Genomic DNA, 24564 nt, shown 5'->3' with positions numbered 1-24564 from the left:
GGATGCTGCTGTTATCAGCAAGGAGCTAAGTGTGTGTTACCGAATGTGGCACTATATCCCTCTTAAAACTTCCATTGGCTTCAGTCGAACTTCCTCCCATCAGCCCCCCATTGAAAGTATCTTCTCCTATTGCGCAAGAATATTTACTTTAGGATCTCAGTAACTCCTTATCTGGCTTGGAAAGGACTTGAGCATGAAGTCTTTTCTGATGGAAGACAACAGTGAAACACCATGGTTACCAGCTGAAGTGAGGTGCTTATGGAGGATGAAACTGCCAACCCCTCCACTGCCATCCTGGGAATTTCAGACTCCACTGGCCAGCTCTTGATTGTCAAAGTCTGCTTTTAAGAAGCCTTTTCCAATACCCAAATGAGAGACATCAGGTATAAAACACTATTAAAAGTTATCCAGCCCTACTTGGTAGGGATGGGGCCTGGAGCAACCTGCTCTAGGGAAAGGTGTCCCTGCCTGTGGCAGGGGGTTGGAACTGGGTGAGCTTTAAGGTCCCTTCCCACCCAAACCATATGTGCTCTACTCTGACAATCAGAAAGGTTTCATGTCAGCATCTTCAGCAGTGGGAGTATTTTCCACTACTCTTTAAGTAATGTTCAATGATTTCCAGTGACAGCACCATTGAATCTGAAATGTTTAAAATGATAATCAATACAAGCCCGTGGTGCAACACGTCACCCCCACCAGAACAAGGCATGGCCACTGAGCAATGCCTAATGCACTGGAAAGGACAAAAATACTGCAGATCACACAGTGTAACAGCTAACTGCAAGAGTTAAGTATAAGTAAACTGAAGTTAGTGAAAAGTAAACTGAAGTTAGTAAGTTTAAGTTAGTGGGAAGTAAGACCCAACACAGAGCCTATTTAATCTCTGGTTGTTCATCACAGTGGTTTCTATCACACAGCAGTGTAGAGGAGTTAGTGGAAATGAAGCAATCTTAGTTTAAAATATTCCAACACTCACGTTTTAATGGCTTTTATCATTGACTGAAGAAAACTTATTCATCAGGGAATTTTAAAGTTGCCCAATTTATATAAAGGCCAGTGTTACCTCAAATCCCTTTCCAGTTTTCACTTCCTACAGAAGAACACTTGTGCAAACCCACCCTGACTATCCATGAATGTATTTAGTTTTTCTTAGAAAAGCACATTACCCTTAAACTTGACCTAATCTCCACTTCCTCCTGCATGCCGATCACTGATCTTTGATAAAGCTGCACACAAATACCAGTTTATTTCTGCAGGCAGCAACTGATCTGATTCCAGTGAATACATTGAGGGCAAGGGAATAATTTCTAGTGAAACTGAAAAATATACTGTTAGGTCACTGGAGACCATTGTATCCCAACCCACACCAACTCTCCCCACAGTAATGCCACAGCTTTCTACTCCCTGAGCCACAGCCAGCTTTGTGTCTGAGCAGAGGTGAACCATATCAAGTCTGATCACTTGGTTCTCACTTATTTGCTGATCCAGTAACTACAAAGAGGTATTCTGCATGCAGACAACCACAGCCACTGTGCCTTTGTCATTTAAAATGTAGAAATTAAAGTAATTTAAATATACCTCCTCTGAGAACAGCCTGAAAAGAAGATAAGGAAATGAAAATGCCTTGAATTTCTTAACAGCTCATTTTAAACGTGCTGCTGTTTGAATCCTGAAGCATTTTCAGTACTTAAAGAACTGAAACAATCTGAAAATGCATGATATATACGGCCAGGGAAGGATATGAACCACCCTTCTTGCACTGCAGTCACACCACCACATGTACACGGAAGGATTGCTTTACATTTCCAAGAGAAGCACTTGCTGCACAGTTGACTCACAGGCTTTATTTACACTTGTCTACAGAATCATTTTGCCTTACATTTTATCTAAGCCAAATGAAACCATCACTTCCCTTTGTCTGGTAGTCTATTTGCTAAATGTAAAGACTTCCATCTGTTAAGTACAGCAACAATTGTAATACAAAGCACAAGGAGAAAACCCAAAGGCTAACAACATCGCATCTAGCGGCTCCAATCTGTACAGTTTAGTAGTTGGACTGAAGTTGTCAGAGGCAGTTACAAGGCTAACCTGCTCTTGTGCAACCTACACACACCTAGCACTGAAATTAGAAAAGAAAGCATTAAAGAAGAAACTGCAGAGCATTTTTTCTTCTGCAAAAAAGAGATTATCAAAATATCTCTACACCAAAACCATTTTGCTTCTACATCAGTCCAAAAGAAGTGTCTTAAAATAAAAGGAAGAAAAGGAAGAATCTGGTTTTTAAATGTTGCTCCGTTTGCTTCTATGCAGTTCACTTTAAAAAGCAGTGGTCAAAAAGGAGTTTGGAAGCTCTAGGACTCAAGTAAATGCAGATATATTGCTGTTTGCTCGCTTAAAAAGAAGAACTTTCCTTAACATACTTACCTTGTGGTGGCACTGACGATACTTAAACCTTGCTTAACCAAACGGAGCTCAAGAGAGACCAAGTCTTAACATGGTATTGCTATCCAAATAGATTCAATGAAGCATTTTAAGCCATAAATTATGTTTAAGGGAAAAAGAATGACTGATGAAGAACACATTTAGGGTGTCAGCACTTTCTACAGAGTTTATTAATTCTCACTTTTAAATATAAATAAAATTCAGATACCTTAAAAATTTTAGTCAGCCCCAAATGAGTTTTACAGACGGCCTGCAGAAGCTTCACTTGATTCCAAGAAACTAGTTCCACATGCCTCCATCTCAAGAGTAGCTCCTAAAGTTCTCCTTTTACAGGAGAGGATTGCTGCGTCCAGGGTTCATGTGGGTGACACCAGCACAGCCAGTACCCTCTGCAAAGGGCACGTTGCTGATGGCAGCAAATCATTCCTAGTGATAGGCACTGGCAGCTATGGGACACCAGCTTTGGAGAGGACAGTGCCCAATGTCTCAAACATCCTTGCTTGGAAGGAATGAGGTCTAATATGCTCTCTACAGAACCATCTGCTGCTCTGGGTATTTAATAACTACTGTGCAGTGAGCAGAGCTAAAGAGAGGGGAATCCACCTCTACTTCAACACAGAAAACCAAACAATAACTAGACCTAAGTACTCACTACTGTCATCCAGTGGGTAAGCCCAGCCCTACAGCTACACTAATCTTGTGTGGTCCCGTATGAACAAGCTCAGGAGCTGGATGCAGAAAGCTTATGGGTTCTTCTGCATTCCTCAGATACTTCTAATCGTCACATGAAGAGCAAAGTGAAGTTGGAATGTACCTGCTCTTACATGCAAGAAAGCCAGGAATTGAGTGAGAGAACCAGAAACTGAGCAACTGAGTCTTGAAAAATAATAACTCCCCTCTTTACTCAAGTAATAAATCCTCACACCTCCTGTGAGGAGTTTATGGCTTAAAATGCTACCTCACGTTTTGTTTCATGAACAAAGCTGCAGGTTTCCAGAAAGCAAGGACAGACATGCACCTCTACTAGCAGATTTAGCACTTCTGACCAAGTAAGACACCAACTTCTTAAAAATGTCTCATGCACTGACTGGAATTTGTTTTTCCTGGGTTTTTTGTTTTTTTAAAGGTGAGCTTTAATACATTATTTCTTTTTAGAACTTGTACGGGAACCAGAATGGGAAGATCCAGATGATGATCTGCGGCGTCTGCAAGATATAAATGGAGAAAGCATGCAAAGAAATGAGTTGAAGTTAATTTTAGCACCCACTTTGAGTAGTCTGTATCCTACAATAGCTGGAAGCAAAATGTATCTGACAGGGGCCTTATAAGGATACAGAAATAAATTTAAACCACTTTAAGGTCATGAAAGTGAATTTAATGCTAGAAGTTTAATACTGAAAGTAGAATACAGCTTCTAAAGGCAAAATTTACTTATGAAACTAAATCACTAATGTATACATTAATGCTTTCACACACTGAAAGATGGGGACCTAGGTCTTTCTATGGAACATGATTCTACGAGGAGGAAGTTTCATTGGGGAGAAGCAATTACAGAGGTTTTAGTAAGAAGTAAAAAGTAGGGGAAGTGAGAAAACTACTTTAAATATCAGAATAACTAATCAGATTCAACTCCTTCCCAGTGAATCTCAAGTCCTTCAGAAAAAATAAATAAAAATCACACATTTAACTACACCCATTCTTATTCTACATAAACCCAAACCTTTCGGGTGACCGTGATCTCGATCGTCTTTTTTTGCGATCACCAGATGAAGAAGATCGAGAACGACTTCGCTTCTTGCTTCTCTCGGGGGAGGAGGAAGAACGAGAGCTCGAGTAAGATCTCTTTCTTGGGGTGGAAGACCCCCTGTAGGACCTGGAGCTGGATCTTTATTGATTAAGAAATAAATGAGATTTAATTCTGGTATAATACAGGGAGAACAAAGAAAGAAAGAACATAAGGAGACAGTTTTCACACTCACTACTCTAGCTGCATCAGTGCTTTGTCAAATAAACATGCGGATGCTGTAATACTTACTCCTGAGTTATCTGCCAATAAACACTTCTAAAGCCAAAGTAGTATTCTTATTAAATTTTCCTAGTGGTTTTTTGCTATAGAGACCACCAGTAAGTTGGAAACCCCTTTCCAGCATTCACCAGAATGATGCACATGGATAAAGAGGGGATGGCAGACTCGAGTAGGAAGTAGCCTGTGTAAGGACCTTCCTCAGTACTTAAAACTCAGATCAAAGTGGCTTGAAAACCACTGAGGTGATGCTGATTTAACAGTGATTCACCTCCTATTAAGAGGTTTGCAATGTTCATCTTACTACAATAGTAAGAACCCTCTTAAGGGGTATTTACAAATATCACAATAATTTGTGTAGAAAGTAAGAATTTTCACAACCAAAAGATTTTTAAAACCTCTTACAATACAGTAATTTTGGCATTAAAAAAACCTGTAAATGACCAGCTTCACTTACAAACACTCAAAAAATCACTCTTGTTATCTAAAAGAATTAAATGAGGAAAAGAAACCCACCTGTGGAAAAAGTGATAGAGCTGTAAAGTCCTAAGCTCTAATTCCAAATTTACATCAAAACACCTGAGTCTTTTTTTCAGTAAGATGGATAAAACATTTTACAAGCCCCAACAACACAGTGTATGTGGTTGGTAAAATATTTCCACTGTAAATCATAATAGTAGGGCAATTCTATTTCCACAAGCCCATACTTTGAGCACACTCCATGGGTGCTGTACTGAGTCCCCGCAGCACCCATGGGGGCACAGCCACTCCTTTCGCTCCTCCCAGAAGCACAGACTCCATCTCACGCTGACCCTCACATAACCCTCAGCATGTTCTGCCACCAAAGGGTGCTGGCACCATCTGTGACTGATCTTCCTGTCACAAAACTTCCTCGTTTACAGTTTTAAGATTCTCTGCACACGTGCAGGAACAGCTCCTCATGCCATGGCAAAAGGCAAGTCCTGCCAACAGGACGCCTGTGCAAGGACACCTCAAGGAAGTTCTGTGCTTTGTCACTCTTCTCCACACGAGTCAGTAACTGCAGCAAGCTCAAGGTCCTGTAGGCTTCTCACGTGATTTACTATCAACACTTTGATTCACTGATTTTTATATCCCACATTATAAAGATAATGACAGTCCTACCTAGTGGAAGATGGATACACAGAATCCTAAACTGCTTTGCGTTTGGGTTGTGTTAGAAGGGAGCTTAAAGCTCACCCAGTTCCAGCCCTGCCACAGGCAGGGACCCCTTCCACTAGAGCAGCTTCCTCCAAGCCCCTGTGTCCAACCTGGCCTTGAACACTGCCAGGGATGGGGCAGCCACAGCTTCTCTGGGCACCCTGTGCCAGCGCCTCAGCACCCTCACAGGGAAGAGCTTCTGCCTAAGAGCTCATCTCAGTCTCTCCTCTGGCAGGTTAAAGCCATTCCCCTTGGCCTGTCCCTACAGGTCCTTGTCCCAAGCCCCTCTCCAGGTTTCCTGCAGCCCCTTTAGGCACTGGAGCTGCTCTAAGGTCTTCCCTTAAGAAGCCTTCTCTCCTTCAGGCTGACCCAGCCCAGCTCTCTCAGCCTGGCTCCAGAGCAGAGCTGCTCCAGCCCTCGCAGCATCTCCATGGCCTCCTCTGGACTCACTCAAGCAGTTAAATAACTTAAAATATACATTAAGTAAGTTCTCACTAAACACAAACCCAGAATTATAGCGTATTTTCTAATGTCCTTCCACATCAAGTAGCCAAAGTCGAAAGAGTCAAACCAGCAGAAAATGCTGAAGCAGGTGAACATGCATTCAAATCCTTCTTCCTTCCAAGTGATGATCTCTGGCATTCACTCATCTAGCTTAGATTCAACTTAACCTCTTCAACCAAAACCTGGTATTCTCAAGAAACACACATGTAGTGGGAAGCACCTCGTGCAGTGACCCCAAGGGTTCTGACCTCCAAGATACAAGAGAGTGAATGTGCTCTGACCAGCATAATTTTACGATGAAATCAACAAGCGGTTGGTTCTTCTGCCCTTTTTTCTCTCTGCAAGGAGAGAGTTCTACCTCATTCACCTTGATTTCGACCCACGAGATCTAGAGTGCTCCCTGGAACTGGAACGAGATCTTGATCTGGAACTGGAAGAACTTCTTGAATGGGACCTGAAACAACATGGAAGATTTTTTTTCCCCATGTCTGGCTTGTATTTAGCAGAAAAGCTGCTGCTGTCAGCAGCAGAGACAACGCTGCATTGAGACAGTTTGGCATAGAGTCACTAAAGCAGTGACAATTTCTTCCTGCTCCCCCGGTACCACCACAGCACATTGTGAAACAGAAACTTTAACATAGTAAGATGGTGCAATTAAATTACAAAGTCAGCTTTTAGCTTACGTTTCCTAAAACAAAGCACAAACATTAAACAGAATTGCAGTTATTGGGCAAATGAAACAACTGCCCATCTGTTAACTATTTCATGAAACCAATGCCTTGACTTTTAATGACATTTAAAACCAATGCCTTAACCTGCAGCCCACCACTCCTCTGAACAGCAGAGCAGGGCAGAGCATCAGGACTAACTAGCCCGCATCTCCCCACATCAGTTCGCACAAGCATTTTGAAGCAGTTTCAAGTTTTCATCCAGATTTCCCCCTGCATTAACAATCAGCAGTAGTTAATTCTGGGTTCAAGTACAGACATTTCCAATACCCCTTATAACTTGTCAAAATGACCTCCCATTTTTTCATGTTGATGGATTTTCTTTAAAGCAGAAAGCATAAGAGAGATGTAAAAACAGTAGTGGACTTGCACTGACATTGTGAAAAGAAGGTACTGCAATCAGACTGTAATAAACTTTAAGGAAAAAAATCTATTATACATGCAGTCATTATCTCCCTATTTATATTGTTACCACGTCTTTTTCATTTTCCTGTAAAACAGAAGCAGTATGAGCACATGCTACCTAGGAAATATATTTAAACCTTTTTAAAGAACACAAAGAAGTGTCCGCAAACGGCAGCTGACATTTTCAACTACTAATCTGTAGCTAGAAGCAAAAAGTTCAACAGGAAGTTAAATGATCCCCAGCAAATACCAGTTATTTCAGTTAACATTTGTGAATCAACAAGCAAACTCATGGCGAGATGAAGCTCTGTCTCCTTTGACCTTCCCACCCCTACACCTAAGAACTGCCCTCAAATGCAGCTCACACTGGGTCCATGCTGCCCTCAAACAGGACAGTGTACCCACTTTCTCAAAGATCTTGCCCCCACCTTCCTTCACAGAGGTGCCCCTGCACATGGAAGGGGGGTTGGAACTAGATGATCACAAGGTCCTTTCCAACCCAAACTATTCTATAATGATTCTATGATGATTCTGTGATGAAATTGCTTACAGTGGCCAGCTTCATCACCCTCATTCAGGCTGCTCCTCCTCAAAGCTACAGGACATTTGAAGAATGCGGTGTCTCACAGTATGGACTATGAAGAGCTTAATTTGTCATAAAAGTAGCAGAACAGAAAAAAGCATGACAACAATGGCAGGGGAAAGACAACAGAGACAGTGGCCGACACCTGGTTAGTCTGAAGGGCTGAAGAGTTTGGGCAATGGCCACCGCAGGGAGAGCAGACTGGTGCAGTTACAGAGCTAAGAAGGTTAGAAAAAACTTGAACTTTACGTGTATGAACTTTATATATAACCCTGTACTGATGTGAGGTCTTAAATCTACCAGTATCATCCTCGTATTAGTTGTAAGGCAGCTAAAAAGCTACAATATGATTTACATCACCCAACTGCACAACATTTATTGAATTGTTCATATATTACTGAATTTAAAAAATAATAATGCGAGATCTTCAATCGGCCCCATACGCTTTTGTAGTGGTCCCATGACCAATATAAACCTTCAGTGTTCTTCTGACAGTGCTGCCACTGTACTTAAAGCTGTGTCTCCTGCCAAGTTCAAGTTTCTTGTTGTTATTTCCAGGCTATTTTCCATTCTGTCCTTTCCCTGAATCTGCCTTTACTGCATCATCACTGCCCTCTTCTGCCTCCTCCCACTCTAACCACAGCACCCTCTGCCTCTGTTAAACAGCTCTACTCAACACTGCTAAAAACCAAAGTTCACCCATTGACTCACAAAATGCCAACAAGCCTAAAAACAAACTTGAAAATACGCTACATTTTAACATATTTGCAGGATTCAATTGAAATATCAACTTAAATTTGCTAAAACAAGCAGCAAGACACAGGAAACCTCTGTCATGAGAAGCCACAGAAGGTCAGAAGAGAACATTATCTACCTGTGTAAATTCTGTACATGAAATCATTAACATTATTAAACTAAAATTGTAAGGCAATCAAGAAAAAAGAAAAGTAAAAAAAAGAAGTTAGATACTGACATTTTGCCTGGCGTTACCCTTGACCTGTACCCGTTTACCTGGACCTAGACCTTGAGCTTGAATGAGAGGATGAGCGTGATGAAGACCGCGAGTGGGAAGACCGAGACTTAGAGCGACTGCGCCTATTGGATTTCTTTTTCTTATTAGTGTCCTCTTCCTCACTGGCATCAAGATTATATTTTGAGAGGTCAGCATCATCTTCATCCTCATCCTGAAAAAATTCAGATCCACAAAAATACTTCAGAAACACTTGGATTGTTTTCTCCAGTTATTGTTTTTTGCCTATTCTGGGGTTCATTTTGTGGCTCTCAACCTCTGAAATACTGCTGGTAGTGCATGTCCTCAGATCCAAGTATTTTAAGAGTAAGGAGTGACTGAAATAATTATTTCAAAGCAAACTAATATAAAGCCTGGAAAAAACCCATCTGAAGTCCCATTTCTGTTATTTAATGAAGCTAATGAGAGCACAGACATTCATTTTGCCAGTTACTTTAACTGAGTGCCTGGAAGAATCTGCAAATGCAAAATCTAGAGCCAAAGCACAATTCTGCAGACACATGTGTCATGGGCAGGACCTGGTGACTGCTGTGTAAATAATAAGCACATACGCAGGTCTCTGCAGGACTACTGTGCAGAGATGTGGACAATCCACTACGTGATCATGTATTTCTGAAAAGATGGAAAAACTCACTTTATTCCACTTATAAAATAGAAATTGGACATGGTTTTAAAAGGCGAAGAGTAAAACTCAACAATATTCCCTTTATATGGTGTCCATAGACAAAGGTTCCAAACACGGTTCTTGTAACTACTGATTCTGATCTCAGGTAAGTTTTAAAATCACGTATCTGTGACTGCAGGTATTTAGAACAAAACAGCTTGTGCACATTACTTCTCAGAAGCTGTAGCACTATTATTCAATAGCTGCTCCTCCACATTACTCGAAAGGCAGCTAAAGTACAAACCAAACCCTACCCACTACTACTACACAGCACTATAGTAATAATTAAAGAATGATAAAAACTCCAAACATGTTACCTCATCCAATTTATATTTGGAGAGATCTTCATCCTCATCCTCCTCATCTTCCCCTTCAGACTCCTTATCTTCTACTTCCTTCAGGATAGACGCAGGACCAACTGGCTTCCCCCTGTACTTTTTCTTTTTGCGTCCAAACTAAGAAATGTTATTTCATTAGAATATGATAGAATCAAAAGTAATTTAAATTAAAACCTGTATTTTTTTATAAGTACACATAAATTTCACATAAGATATTGCTCAAAGGGAAAGAGGAGTACCATAAAACATCAGCCAGCAACAAGAACATTTCTGAAGAGATGCTTGTCTTGGGTACAGTTAGTGCCCAAAGACAAGCTGGATGGAAATCTGAATTTAACAAGAGTATTTTATATTTGTGTCTATGGGTTATCTTTATTAAACAACATTGAGCATCTAGCTGAAAGCAACACCCATGACCCTGGAGCCACCTCTTGAAGAAGTTTAACAAACTCAGCTCGTACAAGTTTAATTTTAATTCATTTTTACTTTTTACCCACAAAAGACAAAACAGATATATCTACCTTCAGTTCAAAACTCTCACACTTGAGCATTGGCAGAGAGCTGTATCACAACATATTCTTGATCAGCACTCTTCTAAGGAAACCAAATGCAAACATATCCTAAACACGCACATCACACAGTACCTGTGCCTCCAGAGCAGCACACGCACCCAGTCTTACCTCATCATACTCCCCATCTGATTCCTCACGCTCTATATATTCAACATTCTCTCGTTCATTAAATCCTCCTCCGTACCCTTGAAAAAGGGGGAAAACAAGACAAATCTCTCAATCTGCACCAAATTCAGCTACAAGAAGCATAAAGTTTATTCTAAACTTTCACAGAGGCTCAGGAAGCCTTCAGTGGTTTATAAATATGTGCCTCAATAATGTAACAGGATCTCAAGAGGAACATGAATTGTTCCTACACACATTTATTAAACAGAAACCTAATTGAGCAAATGGATTAAGACACAATACAGAAGCTAGAGAGCTTAAAACAGTGGGAAGCAAAAACATAAAAGAAATGTCAGGATTATTGCTGTGCTTCCCGGAAGAGCTGTGGTGGGGCTGTGGTGCCTGACAGCTGCCCTGTGTGGATGCACACAGGCATGTACCCAAGGGGCTAGAACAAAGGCTACTGTACTCCAAGACTGAAATCCCACCTTAGGGAGCAAGCAGCCAGTAGCCAACTCAGGAAAGCAGTGAACGAAACACAAGGTGGGAACACGCTGCTCAACTGCTTCCCTTGGCTTCAGCCAGGTCACACATGCATGCAGCCCCTGGGTATCACAATTCTTTTGGACATGCACTCAGATATAGCTCCTCAGGGAGCCACAGCAATGAAAGGATCTTGCAGGCGCATGGAATTGTATGAATGCCAAGATTTGCCTTAGGAACCTCTCTGTTCCTTTGTCTAACGTGAGAGGAACACCTGAAGGGATCGTTTTTGTTTCAGCTGCCTCTGTAACTGACCCCAAGTGTATGCAACGTGCTGGGTGTCCTGCACGTGACTGGCAACGTCTAAGGGACACCAGAACGTGGAACAATAATGAAATAGTAAAAATACTCAATTATATGAAATATATTAAATCCAATTAAATATTCTTCTTTAATATTCTTTCAATATTAGATGAAAGTATTAAAAAATATTCTTTTGAATTATAACCTGTGTGCTCTTCTCCATGCTTCTTTATATATAGAATCATAGAATAGTTAGGGCTGGAAAGGACCTTAAGATCATCTAGTTCCAACCCCCCTGCCATGGGCAGGGACACGACACACAAAACCATGTCACCCAAGTGCATATGCATTATTGTCACACCCCATGCATTAGCTTCTCAGCCTGATCCCATTTGCAACAGCACCAGTACAAATGCAGGACTGCAGTGTAAGGAGATCCTCCGGTCTAGTTACCACTGGGCTCATTATTAATGCAGGAGGAACTCAGAATGTGTCCAAGTGTGACCAAATCTAAACCTCATTAAGAGGTGACAGTCTGACCTACACAACCTTCAAACCCTGTTCTGGGGGATGCTGAGGCCTCCAGCAATGGACATTGTGCATGCACTGGGCCTTCTGGAGTTGAACACAGACTGTATTACTCCTTCCAAACATCTTAGTAACAAAATCAAATATAGGGGCAGTTTAATCTGTTGACTTTCCATATGAAACAATCATATAGTTAACACACCACTAAAAGTAATCAAATCTAAGAACCTACTTATATTATAAGTCCAAGACTTATTTACATATGGAAATTCATCCAACTTTCATACAATCACAGACTGGTTTCTGTTGGAATGGAGCTTAAAGCTCTTCCAATTCCAACCACGGCCACAGGCAGGGACCCCTTCCACTAGAGCAGCTTGCTCCAAGCCCCTGTGTCCAACCTGGCCTTGAACACTGCCAGGGATGGGGCAGCCACAGCTTCTCTGGGCACCCTGTGCCAGCGCCTCAGCACCCTCATAGGGAAGAGCTTCTGCCTAAGAGCTCATCTCAGTCTCCCCTCTGGCAGGTTAAAGCCATTCCCCTTGGCCTGTCCCTACAGGCCCTTGTCCAAAGCCCCTCTCCAGGTCTCCTGTAGCCCCTTTAGGCACTGGGAACTGCTCTAAGGTCTCCCCTTCAGGAGGCTTATCTTCTCCAGGGTGAACCAGCCCAGCTCTCTCAGCCTGTCAACTTTGCTGGTTCGGCTGTGAAAACACCACCTTTAATTAAATTACACTGAAATTTATAAAAGGAAGTCCTCTTACAGCAATTTGAGTAGTTTAAAACCACACACATCTTACCTGTCCTTTCCTCCAATTTTGCGTACTTTGGAGTATTACACATATTGCATTCTGATCTTCTGGCCCAGTTCACGTTACCACATCTTCAGAGGCAAAAAGAATGAAACAAAAATAAGAAACATTCTATTTCAAATCAAAAAGCTTAAGTGCTGAGGCAACACTTAGAATAAATCATAGAATCAGAGAGTGGTTTGTGTTGGAAGGGACCTTAAACCTCATCCAGTTCTAACCTGCTTCCACAGGCAGGGACACCTTCCACTAGAGCAGCTTGCTCCAAGCCCCGTCCAACTTAGCCTTCAAAATGAGAACTATTACAAAAATGTATTTGTCAAGTTTTAGCAGTGATCTGGTAAACCTCCATGGCAACAGTCCTCATAACATAATTGCTTGAGAGAGTCTCTGGGTATTTCACTGGAATGAGGATGACGGGAAAGTGACCATACTGGAGAAGTGAAGGGGAAAGAAAAGGCACATGGCCAAGTTTACAGGGGTAGCTGCACAAAGTGTTAAGACCCCTCACTGCTCTCCACTAGTGGCATTTATGGTTTAGAGGGGTTAATGAAGAAGGTACCATGGGTATAATCTTATCAGCAGTCATCGACCCTCACCGCTGCAGTTACCTGCTTCTGCATTCCTATCTTATGACCTCCTAGAAGGCCACTCAGGCTTCCTCCATTTGTAATGCTACCCTCAAGCACTGCTCAGCCCCAGAGAGAAGAGGAGAAGGTCTGTAAGACCCAACCTAACTATAAACTTGGAGAGACACAGCAATCCTGAAAGCATCAAGCAGATACTCTCAGATACTGGGGTCCACAGCATTACCCAGGGAATGTGCTGCTGCAGGACAGTGCCACTGGAAATCCATGAGACTGAAAACAGCTCAATGCCAACACGAAAAAAGAACAGAATTCCACGTGTCACTGCTCAGACAGCCCAAACAGCAAAGCCTGAAATCCTTCAGGTGCTCCTTTCAAAAATCCAAGTGTTTTATTAAAGCAGACCTTTTCTAATTGAGGTCTTAACATTCCCAACTGATGCCTTGGAGAAACACCTGAGGATTTAACCATGGGCTAAACTTGACTCATCACGTGTTTAGCGAATGTTAACAACAAAATATCACGCTGCAGTGTGGGTGTTACTTCCATCCACATGTTATCTTCCAAACTTGAGAAGTGTCCAGCTTATCAGAGAAAAACATGAACTTTTACCTACCTATCTTATTTTTAACCTTTTCCCAGCCATGTTAAATAAGCTGCTCTCCAGCAAGCAAAACTGAATGCTAGCCTCACATCCGAACACTATGAGTGGAACCTGTGTGAGTTTTGACCATTCTTCCTCAACTGTACAAGTAAATGTACAGTGACAAAATTAAGAACCAGGCTGTTTGAGGTGTGTGGCACTACAAGAACACTGCACTCTGTAAGAGGCCGTACGTTTTACACTGCCAGTCGTTAGCACTGAAGAGCCCACGACTCTTTTCAGCAAGTGTCTTCCCTATTTCAGTCCCTCCAGCTTTCATCATTTTGGCTTCTGTCGTTTTTTCTGGAAAAGAAAAACAAAGACACAAAGAACAAACAGCTCTCAAACATCTTGTTTCATGAATATATTCTTTTTAAACGGATTTAATACTATTTTTAAATGGCAGAAAGAGATGAGGAGACAAAGATCACAGAGTCCCATTCTGGTTTGTCTTGGAAAGGAGCTTAAAGCTCATCCAGTGCCAACCCCTGCCACAGGAAGGGGCACCTTCCACCAGAACAGGTTGCTCCAAGCCCCTGTGTCCAGCCTGGCCTTGAGCACTGCCAGGGATGGGGCAGCCACAGCTTCTCTGGGCACCCTGTGCCAGCGCCTCAGCACCCTCACAGGGAAGAGCTTCTGCCTAAGAGCTCATCTCAGTCTCGCGTCTGGCAGCTGAGACACTCACCTCTTCCACATCTGTTACAGTTGGTTCTTCTCGCAAAGTTTACATTCCCGCACCTGAAAACAAAAGCGGAGCGAGAACGAAGACGCTGGTTAACGCTGGAAAATGCACTCACGCGAGACTTAGAAGAAAACCACCTTTATATTTCCAGCTGAATCGGTTCCAAATCGGAACACGAAGTTCCCCAGGCCCTGAGCGCCCCGTGATGCCAGAGCTGTGCAGCTCCGCAAGGGGGGAAACTGACTCGGACCGCCCCAGGCCGGCGGGAGGAGGCAGCCACGGGGGACCCGGCGGCCGCGGCTCCCCGGGCCGGTGCTGCCCCGGTGGCGGGCGCTGTGCTGCGCCGTGTGCCGCCGGCCCCGCGGCGGGTGCTGCCCCCGTCCCGTCCCGTCCCGTCCCCGCTCACTTCTTGTCGGGGCAGATCCAGTCCCCGTCGCTCACGCGGAAATTCTTGGTCGACATCTTGGGCCCCACCGAGCCGAGCGCCCAGCACGGCGCCAGAGGACCAGGGCCCTGCGCGGGCCGGGCTGCCCCCCGCGCCTGCGCCCTGCTGCCGCCCGCACGGATTCTGCTCAGGCAGCGGCCCGGGCGCCTCAGCGCGGCCGGCGGGAAGAGCGGACCGAAGGAAGCGCGCCCCCCAGCGGGGAGGAGGGCTGCTGCGGAGGCGCGCATGCGCAGTGCGCTCGGCCGCCGTGGCGGGATTGCGCTGAAGGGAGAGGGGCGACACGGAGCTGGAAGCCGCGCTGTGAGGCGGGGAGCCCGTTCCCGGCAGCCCAAAAGCGTGAAAACCAACACTACAGAGCTGCCTTGTTCATGGCAGGTGCCTGTCCTGCGGCTGTTGCTGTGGCGTTTGTCACCACAAAGTCCCAGCTGGGACAGAAGTGCCCGAGCTCCTGCGTGTAGACCTTCGCTAGAAGAAAATACATCAACTATTGATGCATAATGAAAGATGTATGAAATAAGTTTCATTTTCAGAGAAGAGAGAGCACACAACGTTCAGACTGGTTTCTCAGTGTGATTGCACTGAAGTGGCCACAAGAACATACAGAGTGCTTTAAACAAGAATAAGACTCTAATGTTAGAGTGTTCAAGAAAATCCATGATTTTAAAGATGGGTTCTACTATGATGCAAAGACCATCCTGTGGTTTGTGGGGGGCTCACTTCAGCACAGGGGCAAATGCTTCCATGTCCTGTGTGTGGCTGCTCAGTCCTTTTGCTCTCCCTTTGTACTGGTGAGGAGCTGGTGGGATCTGCACACCTAGTCTGATCAGCGTTACCTCATTAAACACATGCAGTGTGCTGATTTGGAGCAAATGTGACATTCCTGGCAGTTTTTATCCCCTTTCCGTGCTGTGGCCACATCCTGTGGAAAAATGATCTGGAATCTGGTTATGTGCCTGGTTTTTATCACATCCACTCTCCGGGTCGTGAGGGAAGATGACAGTGTTACTGCTATTTATTTAGAAAAGTGTAAACCAGCGTGACTGCGCTGGAAAAATGTGTTGGGGCATCTGGTTATGTACGAGCCCCAGCTCCCAACATGTGTGCTCCTGAGAAGGAAGCACTACACCTGCATTGGCCTGCAGCTGGAGAAGGCCCCAGACAAAGGGGAATCGAGAGCAAGGGCTGTGAAAAAAAACTTGCTTTTCTCCACTTGCCTTTTCTCTTTCTGGAATTCAAGAACAAGCAGAAAGGACAAGGTGAAAAGAAGATGGCCGCAGGGCAGAGCCTGTACCACAGCAGGGGTCCTGCACTGTTTGGGTGCACAGCCTGCGTGTGGCGCAGCGCTTCACGGGCAGCAGTGCCAAATGTGAAACCGCGAGCAGCAGTTTCTGCCCCAAACGACGTTCCTTTGTGGCACTGGATAATCGGACTAAGCTCAAATGAGAGAGCAGAGTCTTAGCGCTGTGATAAAATGGCAGCAAATCTCCCATTAGACACCCCCCCTCCCCGCCCCAGCCCTGACCCAGCTCTGGGGCAGCAGCACAAGAGGGACGTGGAGCTGTTGGAGCGAGGCCAGAGGAGGCCATGGAGATGCTGCGAGGGCTGGAGCAGCTCTGCTCTGGAGCCAGGCTGAGAGAGCTGGGCTGGGGCAGCCTGGAGAAGAGAAGGCTCCTGAAGGGGAGACCTGAGAGCAGCTCCAGTGCCTGAAGGCGCCTGTAGGGACAGGACAAGGGGAACGTCTTTAACCTGACAGAAGGCTTTAAACTACCAGAGCCTTCTGTCAGTGCCGAGCCTCAAAATGAAGTAGAAAAGAGCTTGAAAAAGCCGGTGAATCCAGCGGCAGCGCAGAGTGCCTGGGAGGATGCCCTTCCTCCACGGCGTGTTTGTCTGTACAGCAGGTGGCACTTTAGGAACACGCATTCTTCGGGTGGCGTTGCTATCAGAGATTAAACCCCTGTTTTTTTATGGAATTCGGTGGGGATATTTTAAATAACAACGTATTGATAACTCTATTAAAAAAAAAAAAAAAGAAAAGAAAAAAGCTTCCCGGCCACCAGCTGCAGCTGGCACAGGGAATGGAATGCAGGGTTATCCTTGGGTTGCACCTGATACGGAACATGAAGTTGGCAGGGAGCATTGAGATTATTTTGATACTTGTTTTCTGCCAAAGGAACCTCCCCAGAGGAGTCCTCGGCCAGGCACCTGCAGCCACGGGCCTGATGTGGTCAGTGGGACCTTTCCCAGTCTGTGCAGTTTCTGTAGCGTCCTTGGACCAATTTACTTTAAAAAAAAAAAAAAAAAAAAAAAGCCTGAAAAGCCAGCTGAAGACTGGAAAAAAAAAAAAATTACCAATTTATGAATAAAAGCAAGGCAGCAAGGCCCAAGTGGGCAAGATCTCCTGCAGCCTGGAGAGATACGACCAGGCACAATCCGCTGTTCAGCTCAGTGCCTATAGAGAATATTCCCTTATTTAATAACCAGTTTTACTTAAAGATTTTTGATATGTTGATCATTTCCTGTGTTCTTATACAAAGTTTCATTTAAACTTGCTGTTTCACGGTAGCTTCTGACGGATTTTATTGGATTCCTGTTTCTATCTCAACACATTTTGGCTTCAAATGTGGGTGAGGAGTTGATAATAACCAAGTAAATGAGAAATACATCAACCATCATTTTAGCATAATGAAACCCAACAGCTGAAAATGAAAAAATGTCCAGAAAACTGTTTAATTGGCCTCTCTCTAGACAGCCAATTCCTACCAACAAGCCCTGAAAATCAGTTTTCCTCAAGAAAGACTAAATGGTACAAGGGCCAGCAGGATCAAAGGCAGGCAATTAACTGGAGGCTGCCTGTGCTTCGCAGCTCTTCCCTTCTGCTTTCAAGCCCTTTCCCAGTATGCTGTCTGCATGCCATGCTCTTTATTAAGCAACTTGGGGCACCCAGGTTTTTAAGCATCACTTTAAAGCACTTAATACACTGTTGATGCTTCCCAAGACATCATAATAACAATAATTTCAGATCCATGAGTTGAAAGAGTGCAATGTGTTTCTATCAGGTGAAATCTAACTATTATGAAAAGCCATTTCTGTTGTAACTGAACATACACTAAATTATACAGCGAAGCAGCGTTTGGCTGTTCAGTTTTCAAAGCGCATCACAACCTGACAGGTACTTGTTTAAAGAAGAAGGAGTGAAAACCCGGTGCCTGTGCTAGGAAGTGCCGGTGCTGTAAACCACCCCAGACTCGTGCGGTGGGACGCCGGAGCTGCTGTGCTGCAGCAGCCCTTTGAGGGTGCCCCGCAGCGTTTGCAGGGCTGGTTTTCCAAAGGCCCTTTCCGTTTCCAAGTGTGGCAGGAGTTGGGCACTAGAGGTTTTCCAGGGAGTGATGGCTGCAGGCGTGGCAGGGGCGCCATGAAGGGTCTCAGTCAGCAGGAGGGGAAGAGGGGCGGCCATGAGGGGTGAGGGGTGTTTGTGATGGGAGATCATGAGGGGAGAGGAGGGGCGGCCATGAGAGAAGACCATGAGGGGAAGGGAGGGGTGGCCATGAGGGGTGAGGGGTGTTTGTGACGGGAGATCATGAGGGGAGAGGAAGGACAGCCATCAGAGAAGACCATGAGGGGAAGGGAGGGGCGGCCATGAGGGAAGATCATGAGGGGAGGGGAGAGGTAGCCATGAAGGAAGATCATGAGGGGAAAGGAGGGGTGGCCATGATGGAAGGTAATGAGGGGAGGGCAGGGGTGGTCATGAGGGAAGATCATGAAGGGAGAGGAGGGGCAGCCATAAGAGAAGAACAGGAGGGGAGGGGAGGGGTGGCCATGAGGGGAGAGGAGATGCAGCCATGAAGGAAGATCATGAGGAGAGAGGAGGGGCGGCCATGATGAAAGATCATGAAGGGAGAGGAGGGGCAACCATGATGAAAGATCATGAGGGGAGAGGGGGCACGGCCCTGAGAAAAGATCATGAGGGGAAAGGAGGGGCAGCCATGATGAAGGATCATAAGAGGAGGGGAGGGCCTGCCCTAATGAAAGATCATGATGAGGGAGGAGGGGTGGCCATGAGGGAAGATCATGAGGGGAGAGGGAGGGCGGCCATGAGAGACTGTCATGAGGGGAGGGGAGGGGCAGCCATGAGGGGAGATCATGAAGGGAGAGGAGGGGCGGCCATGATGAAAGATCATGAGAGCAAAGGAGAGGCGGCCATGATGGAAGATCATGAGGGAAGCGGAGGGGTGGCTGTGAGGGAAGATCATGAGGGGAGGGGAGGGGTGGGCATGAGAGGAAATCATGAAGGGAGAGGAGGGGCGGCCATGAGGGATGATCATGAGGGGAGAGGGAGGGCGGCCATGATGAAAGATCATGAGGGGAGAGGGAGGGCGGCCATGAGAGGCTATCATGAGGGGAGGGGAGGGGCAGCCATGAGGGGAGATCGTGAAGGGAAGGAAAGGGCAGCCATGAGGGAAGATCATGAGGGGAGAGGAGGGGCGGCCATGAGAGAAGACCATGAGGGGAAGGGAGGGGTGGCCATGAGGGGTGAGGGGTGTTTGTGACGGGAGATCATGAGGGGAGAGGAAGGACGGCCATGAGAGAAGACCATGAGGGGAAGGGAGGGGCGGCCATGAGGGAAGATCATGAGGGAAGGGGAGAGGTAGCCATGAAGGAAGATCATGAGGGGAAAGGAGGGGTGGCCATGATGGAAGGTAATGAGGGGAGGGCAGGGGTGGTCATGAGGGAAGATCATGAAGGGAGAGGAGGGGCAGCCATAAGAGAAGAACAGGAGGGGAGGGGAGGGGTGGCCATGAGGGGAGAGGAGATGCAGCCATGAAGGAAGATCATGAGGAGAGAGGAGGGGCGGCCATGATGAAAGATCATGAAGGGAGAGGAGGGGCAACCATGATGAAAGATCATGAGGGGAGAGGGGCCACGGCCCTGAGAAAAGATCATGAGGGGAAAGGAGGGGCAGCCATGATGAAAGATCATAAGAGGAGGGGAGGGCCTGCCCTAATGAAAGATCATGATGAGGGAGGAGGGGTGGCCATGAGGGAAGATCATGAGGGGAGAGGGAGGGGCAGCCATGAGAGACTATCATGAGGGGAGGGGAGGGGCAGCCATGAGGGGAGATCATGAAGGGAGAGGAGGGGCAGCCATGATGAAAGATCATGAGAGCAAAGGAGAGGCGGCCATGATGGAAGATCATGAGGGAAGCGGAGGGGTGGCTGTGAGGGAAGATCATGAGGGGAGGGGAGGGGTGGGCATGAGAGGAAATCATGAAGGGAGAGGAGGGGCGGCCATGAGGGATGATCATGAGGGGAGAGGGAGGGCGGCCATGATGAAAGATCATGAGGGGAGAGGGAGGGCGGCCATGAGAGACTATCATGAGGGGAGGGGCAGCCATGAGGGGAGATCATGAGGGGAGAGGTGGGGTGGCCGTGAGAGAAGATCATGAGGGGAGAGGAGGGGTGGCCATGAGGGAAGATCATGAGGGGAGAGGAGGGGCGGCCATGAGAGATGATCAGGAGGGGTTGCCATGAGGGAAGATCACGAGGGAAGGGAGATGCAGCCATGATGAAAGATCATGAGGGGAGAGGGGGGGTGCCCATGATGGAAGATCATGAAGGGAGTGGAGGGGTGGTCATGAGAGAATATCGTGAGGGGAGATGAGGGGCAGCCATGAGGGAAGATCATGATAGGAGAGGAGGGGCAGCCATGATGGAAGATTATGAGAGGAGATGAGGGGTGGCCATGAGAGAACATCATGAAGGGAGAGGAGGGGTGGACATGATGGAAGTTCATGAAGGGAGAGGAGTGGCGGCCAGGAGAGAGGATTATGAGGCATGGCAAGGGAAGATCATGAAGAGAGGGGAGGGGCGGCCATGATGAATGATCATGAGGTCAAAGGAGAGGCGGCCATGATGGAAGATCATGAGGGAAGTGGAGGGGTGGCTGTGAGGGAAGATCATGAGGGGAGAGGAGGGGTGGCCATGAGGGATGATCATTATGGAAAACGAGGGGCAGCCATAAGGAGAGATCATGAAGGGAGAGGAGGGGTGGCCATGATGAAAGATCATGAGGGGAGGGGGGGGGGGGCATGATGAAAGATCGTGAGGGGAGGGGCAGCCATTGGGGGGGGATGAATGGTGGCCAGGAGGGGGACTGTGATAGGAGATGAAGGGTGTCCAGTATGGGTAGGGGCAGCAGCTATACACTGTGGGCTGCTCTGCAGAGCAGATGAGGGGTTGCTGTGACTGGGGATTATGAGGGGCAGCTGTGGGTGGAGATCCTGAGGGGAAACCGGTTTTGCCATAATGACATGGTTTAGTGATAGGAGTGATATGCTTGGCAGTTGGACGGTTGGACTCGATAATCTCAACTAGTCTTTTCCTAACAACTTGACTCTATGATTCTGTGTACTTCCCAATACCTCCTTTGTAGTGAAGACAATGGAACAGGTTACCCAGATGAGCTGTGGCTGCCCCATCCCTGGCAGTGTTCAAGGCCAGGTTGGACACAGGGGCTTGGAGCAAGCTGCTCTAGTGGAAGGGGTTCCTGCCCGTGGCAGGGGTTGGGACTGGATGAGCTTTAAGGTCCCTTCCAACCCAAACCATTCCGTGGTTCTGTTATCTAGCCAGCCATAGAATATATAATTGCTGCATTAAAAACTAATCCTTCCGGTTTTCTTAGGGTACAGTGTTAGCTCTTGGATGGTGTCGCTTATGCCTGTACCCCTTCACACACCCAGAAATAATCTTGTCTGGATAGGTTACTTCTAAACGATGTGGGAAATGTTACAGTATTTTACATCTACTTCGGAGATGAAGTTCACAAATCAAAACCAGATCTCCTGCGGCTCTAAAAGACAATCCTAAACTGTATTGTGATTGTCAACTAAAATGCGGGCAAATACATGTTTGGATTTTCCTGTCAGAGGAGTGAAGTGTATCACGAGTCCTTATTTATTTCTGAGTAGGAGCACTAGAACTAGAACAACTGTCTGACAGGTAGAATTTGCTGGAGAAAACAGTGCATCTATATCGCCATTCTGATTGCAGGAGAGGCTGTTAACAACAGTGAGAGCTGCATTAGAGATTGTATTGCTGTTGTTTGGGAGTGAAAATTTAATGACCAAATATGGCCTGTTTTTGTCATCCCTGCACATTGGACTAGTGAAACTCCAGGTTATTTGTATTTTATGTTAATGGGGGATGTGACGTAAAAAAGAAATTGGACTAGGATTGCATGCAAAGTATCAGAATTGGAAGGGAGAAATCAAACACACAAATCTTAAGTAGTGAACAACCGGATGAGCGGCAGTACTGCAAAAAGCACTGCCCTATTTTGTCAGTATTGACTATGGAGTCCAGAGAAGGCCATGGAGATGCTGTGAGGGCTGGAGCAGCTCTGCTCTGGAGCCAGGCTGAGAGAGCTGGGCTGGGTCAGCTTGGAGAAGGCTTCTGAAGGGGAGACCTGAGAGCAGCTCCAGTGCCTAAAGGGGCTCCAGGAAACCTGGAGAGGGGCTTTGGGCAAGGGCCTGTAGGGACAGGCCAAGGGGAATGGCTTTAAGGTGCCAGAGGGGAGACTGAGAAGAGCTCTTAGGCAGAAGCTCTTCCCTGTGAGGGTGGTGTCCTGGGTTCAGCAGTAGCAGTCATTTTTCCCCTTCTTGGTAGCTGGTGCAGTGCAGTGTTTTGATTTTCGGCCTGGGAACAGAGCTGATAGTAATGTTTTGGTTTGGCCAAGGACTTTGTGAGCCTCATGCTCTGCCAGGGAGGAGGGGAAGCCAGGAGGAAGCAGAGACAGGACACCTGACCCAAACTGACCAAAGAGGTATTCCATACCACAGCACGTCATGCCCAGGATGTAACTGGGAGTTAGCCGGAAGGGCTGGGAGACTGCAGGGTTGGAGGAGGTATCGGTCGGTGTTTGGTCGGGCTTGGGGGCCGAGTTATCGGTCGGCTGGTGGTGAGGTGTTGTATTCTCTTCCCTTGTTATTTCCTTTATCATTATTATCATTGGTGGTAGCAGTAGTGATCTGTGTTATAGCTTAGTTACTAAACTGTTCTTATCTCAACCCGTGGGAGTTGCATTCTTTTCGATTCTCCTCTCCGTCCCTCCGGGAGTAGGGGGAGGGAAAGAAGGGGTGGGGAGTGAACGAGTTACCTGACTGGGTTTAAACCACGACAGTTCTTTTTGGCTCCCAACGTGGGGCACAAAGGGTTGAGATAACGACAGATTTGACTGGATTAATAGTCACTCGTCACAATGCTGATTTATTGGCTCTCAGAGTTGTTCTTGTTGATCTCACAGCTTCAGAATGTTGTAACTTACTTAGAGCCGGTATTTGCTGTGTTAGTGTTTATCAAGTGTGGGGCTTGGGCTAAGGTTCTTGTCTCACTGTGCTTTATGGCAATGGCTTGTAATACGGACGGGCTCCAGCAGCAGGGCGGGACGGACGTGGCGGTGGACTTGTACCTGGCCGTCCGGCTGCTCTTCACCGGCCTGGCCCTCACCCTACTCTCCATCTTCGTGAGGCTGTGGGGAGCCGAGGGGGAGCGGCCCCGGGAGCCGGCTGCAGCCGAACCAGCCCGGGAGAGCGGCCCCGGGGACCAAGCGGCGGCGGGAGCGGGGCCGGAGGCTGCGAGGGGACGGCTGCCGGTGGAGGAGGTCGGGGCGGTCGAGGAGAGGAAGGAGGTGGCTGCCGAGCAGCGGGAGAAGGCGGCGGAGGAGCCGAGCCCCGCGGAAGAGCCGAGCCCCGAGGAAGATCCAAGCCCCGTGGCCGAGCCGAGCCCCGCGACTGAGCCGAGCCCCGCGACGGCTGAGAGCATTCCCCAGCAGCCGCCCGCCGAGCCCCAGGAGGATGCAGAGGACCACGCAGCATTTCCCAGCAAGGCAGAGGAGGAAGAGCTGGACTCAGGAAAAGAGAAGCTGGTGGTGGGAGAGCCGGCAAGCACAGCAGCTACACCAGCCCCAGTGACAAGTACAGCAGCATCGTTTGAGAGTTCTGAAGGTTGTGAATGGCCTTTGGGTATCCTTGGGACCTGCCTGCTGATTGTGGTGGGGATCAGCATGTTGGCACACACACAGACTGTGTTCTACCCACAACCATTTTGTCTGATCTCTGAAGTTAAGCAGAGTCAGGTTTGGGTCTTGTCTGGGGTTAGACGAGGATATAGGGGGACCAAGAGGTTTTCTCCAAGGCTGGACAGTCATGAGTGGCAGGGTGTGTGGGACAGTATGGGCAAGTATCTAGTCCACTGGGCCCCTCCAGTGCTTTGGAAGCATCGGAGATGGAAGGCAGCTGTATGGAGTCCCCAGCAACAAGCTGCAGAAACTGCTGAAGGGGACAGTGAATTATTTTGAGCCTGGTGGGCCCATGGCACTTCAGGCCATCAGAGCAGAGATGCAACACAGAGATGGACTCATGATCGAGGGGTGGACTTAACAATGGACACTATTGCCCAGGTTATTCACGAGTGTGAACACTGCACACAGTCTCTCCTGCTCTGGAAGACTGTTACAAGAG

The 24564-nt window shown here is 46.8% G+C and overlaps 1 protein-coding gene across 1 annotated transcript; it reads right to left on the bottom strand.

Annotated features, from left to right (window-relative positions):
* Window positions 1–1824: 1824 nt before the first annotated feature.
* On the bottom strand, window positions 1825–15212 carry ZRANB2 (zinc finger RANBP2-type containing 2). Its single transcript, XM_062616106.1, has 10 exons — window positions 15012–15212; window positions 14609–14661; window positions 14118–14226; window positions 12685–12767; window positions 10577–10653; window positions 9876–10013; window positions 8876–9048; window positions 6516–6602; window positions 4163–4327; window positions 1825–3647 (listed from the first exon to the last, which is right to left on the bottom strand). Exons 1-10 carry the CDS (start codon window positions 15065–15067, stop codon window positions 3584–3586), a joined length of 1005 nt encoding a protein of 334 aa, XP_062472090.1. The 5' UTR covers window positions 15068–15212; the 3' UTR covers window positions 1825–3583.
* Window positions 15213–24564: the final 9352 nt, after the last annotated feature.

Source organism: Pezoporus occidentalis, unplaced genomic scaffold (assembly GCF_034315485.1).
Source record: "Pezoporus occidentalis ecotype Australia unplaced genomic scaffold, CSIRO_AGI_Poc_V1 ctg188, whole genome shotgun sequence".
NCBI lineage: Eukaryota > Metazoa > Chordata > Aves > Psittaciformes > Psittacidae > Pezoporus > Pezoporus occidentalis.
This window is presented reverse-complemented; position numbering and strand designations above follow the sequence as displayed.

Coding starts and splice junctions, on each gene's coding strand:
- ZRANB2 (XM_062616106.1), bottom strand. CDS start 15,067: ATGTCGACCAAGAATTTCCGCGTGAGCGACGGGGACTGGATCTGCCCC. Junction 14,227..14,608: donor CTGTAACAGATGTGGAAGAG/GTGAGTGTCTCA, acceptor TTTCTTTTCCAG/AAAAAACGACAGAAGCCAAA. Junction 12,768..14,117: donor AACGACTGGCAGTGTAAAAC/GTACGGCCTCTT, acceptor TTGCCTCTGAAG/ATGTGGTAACGTGAACTGGG.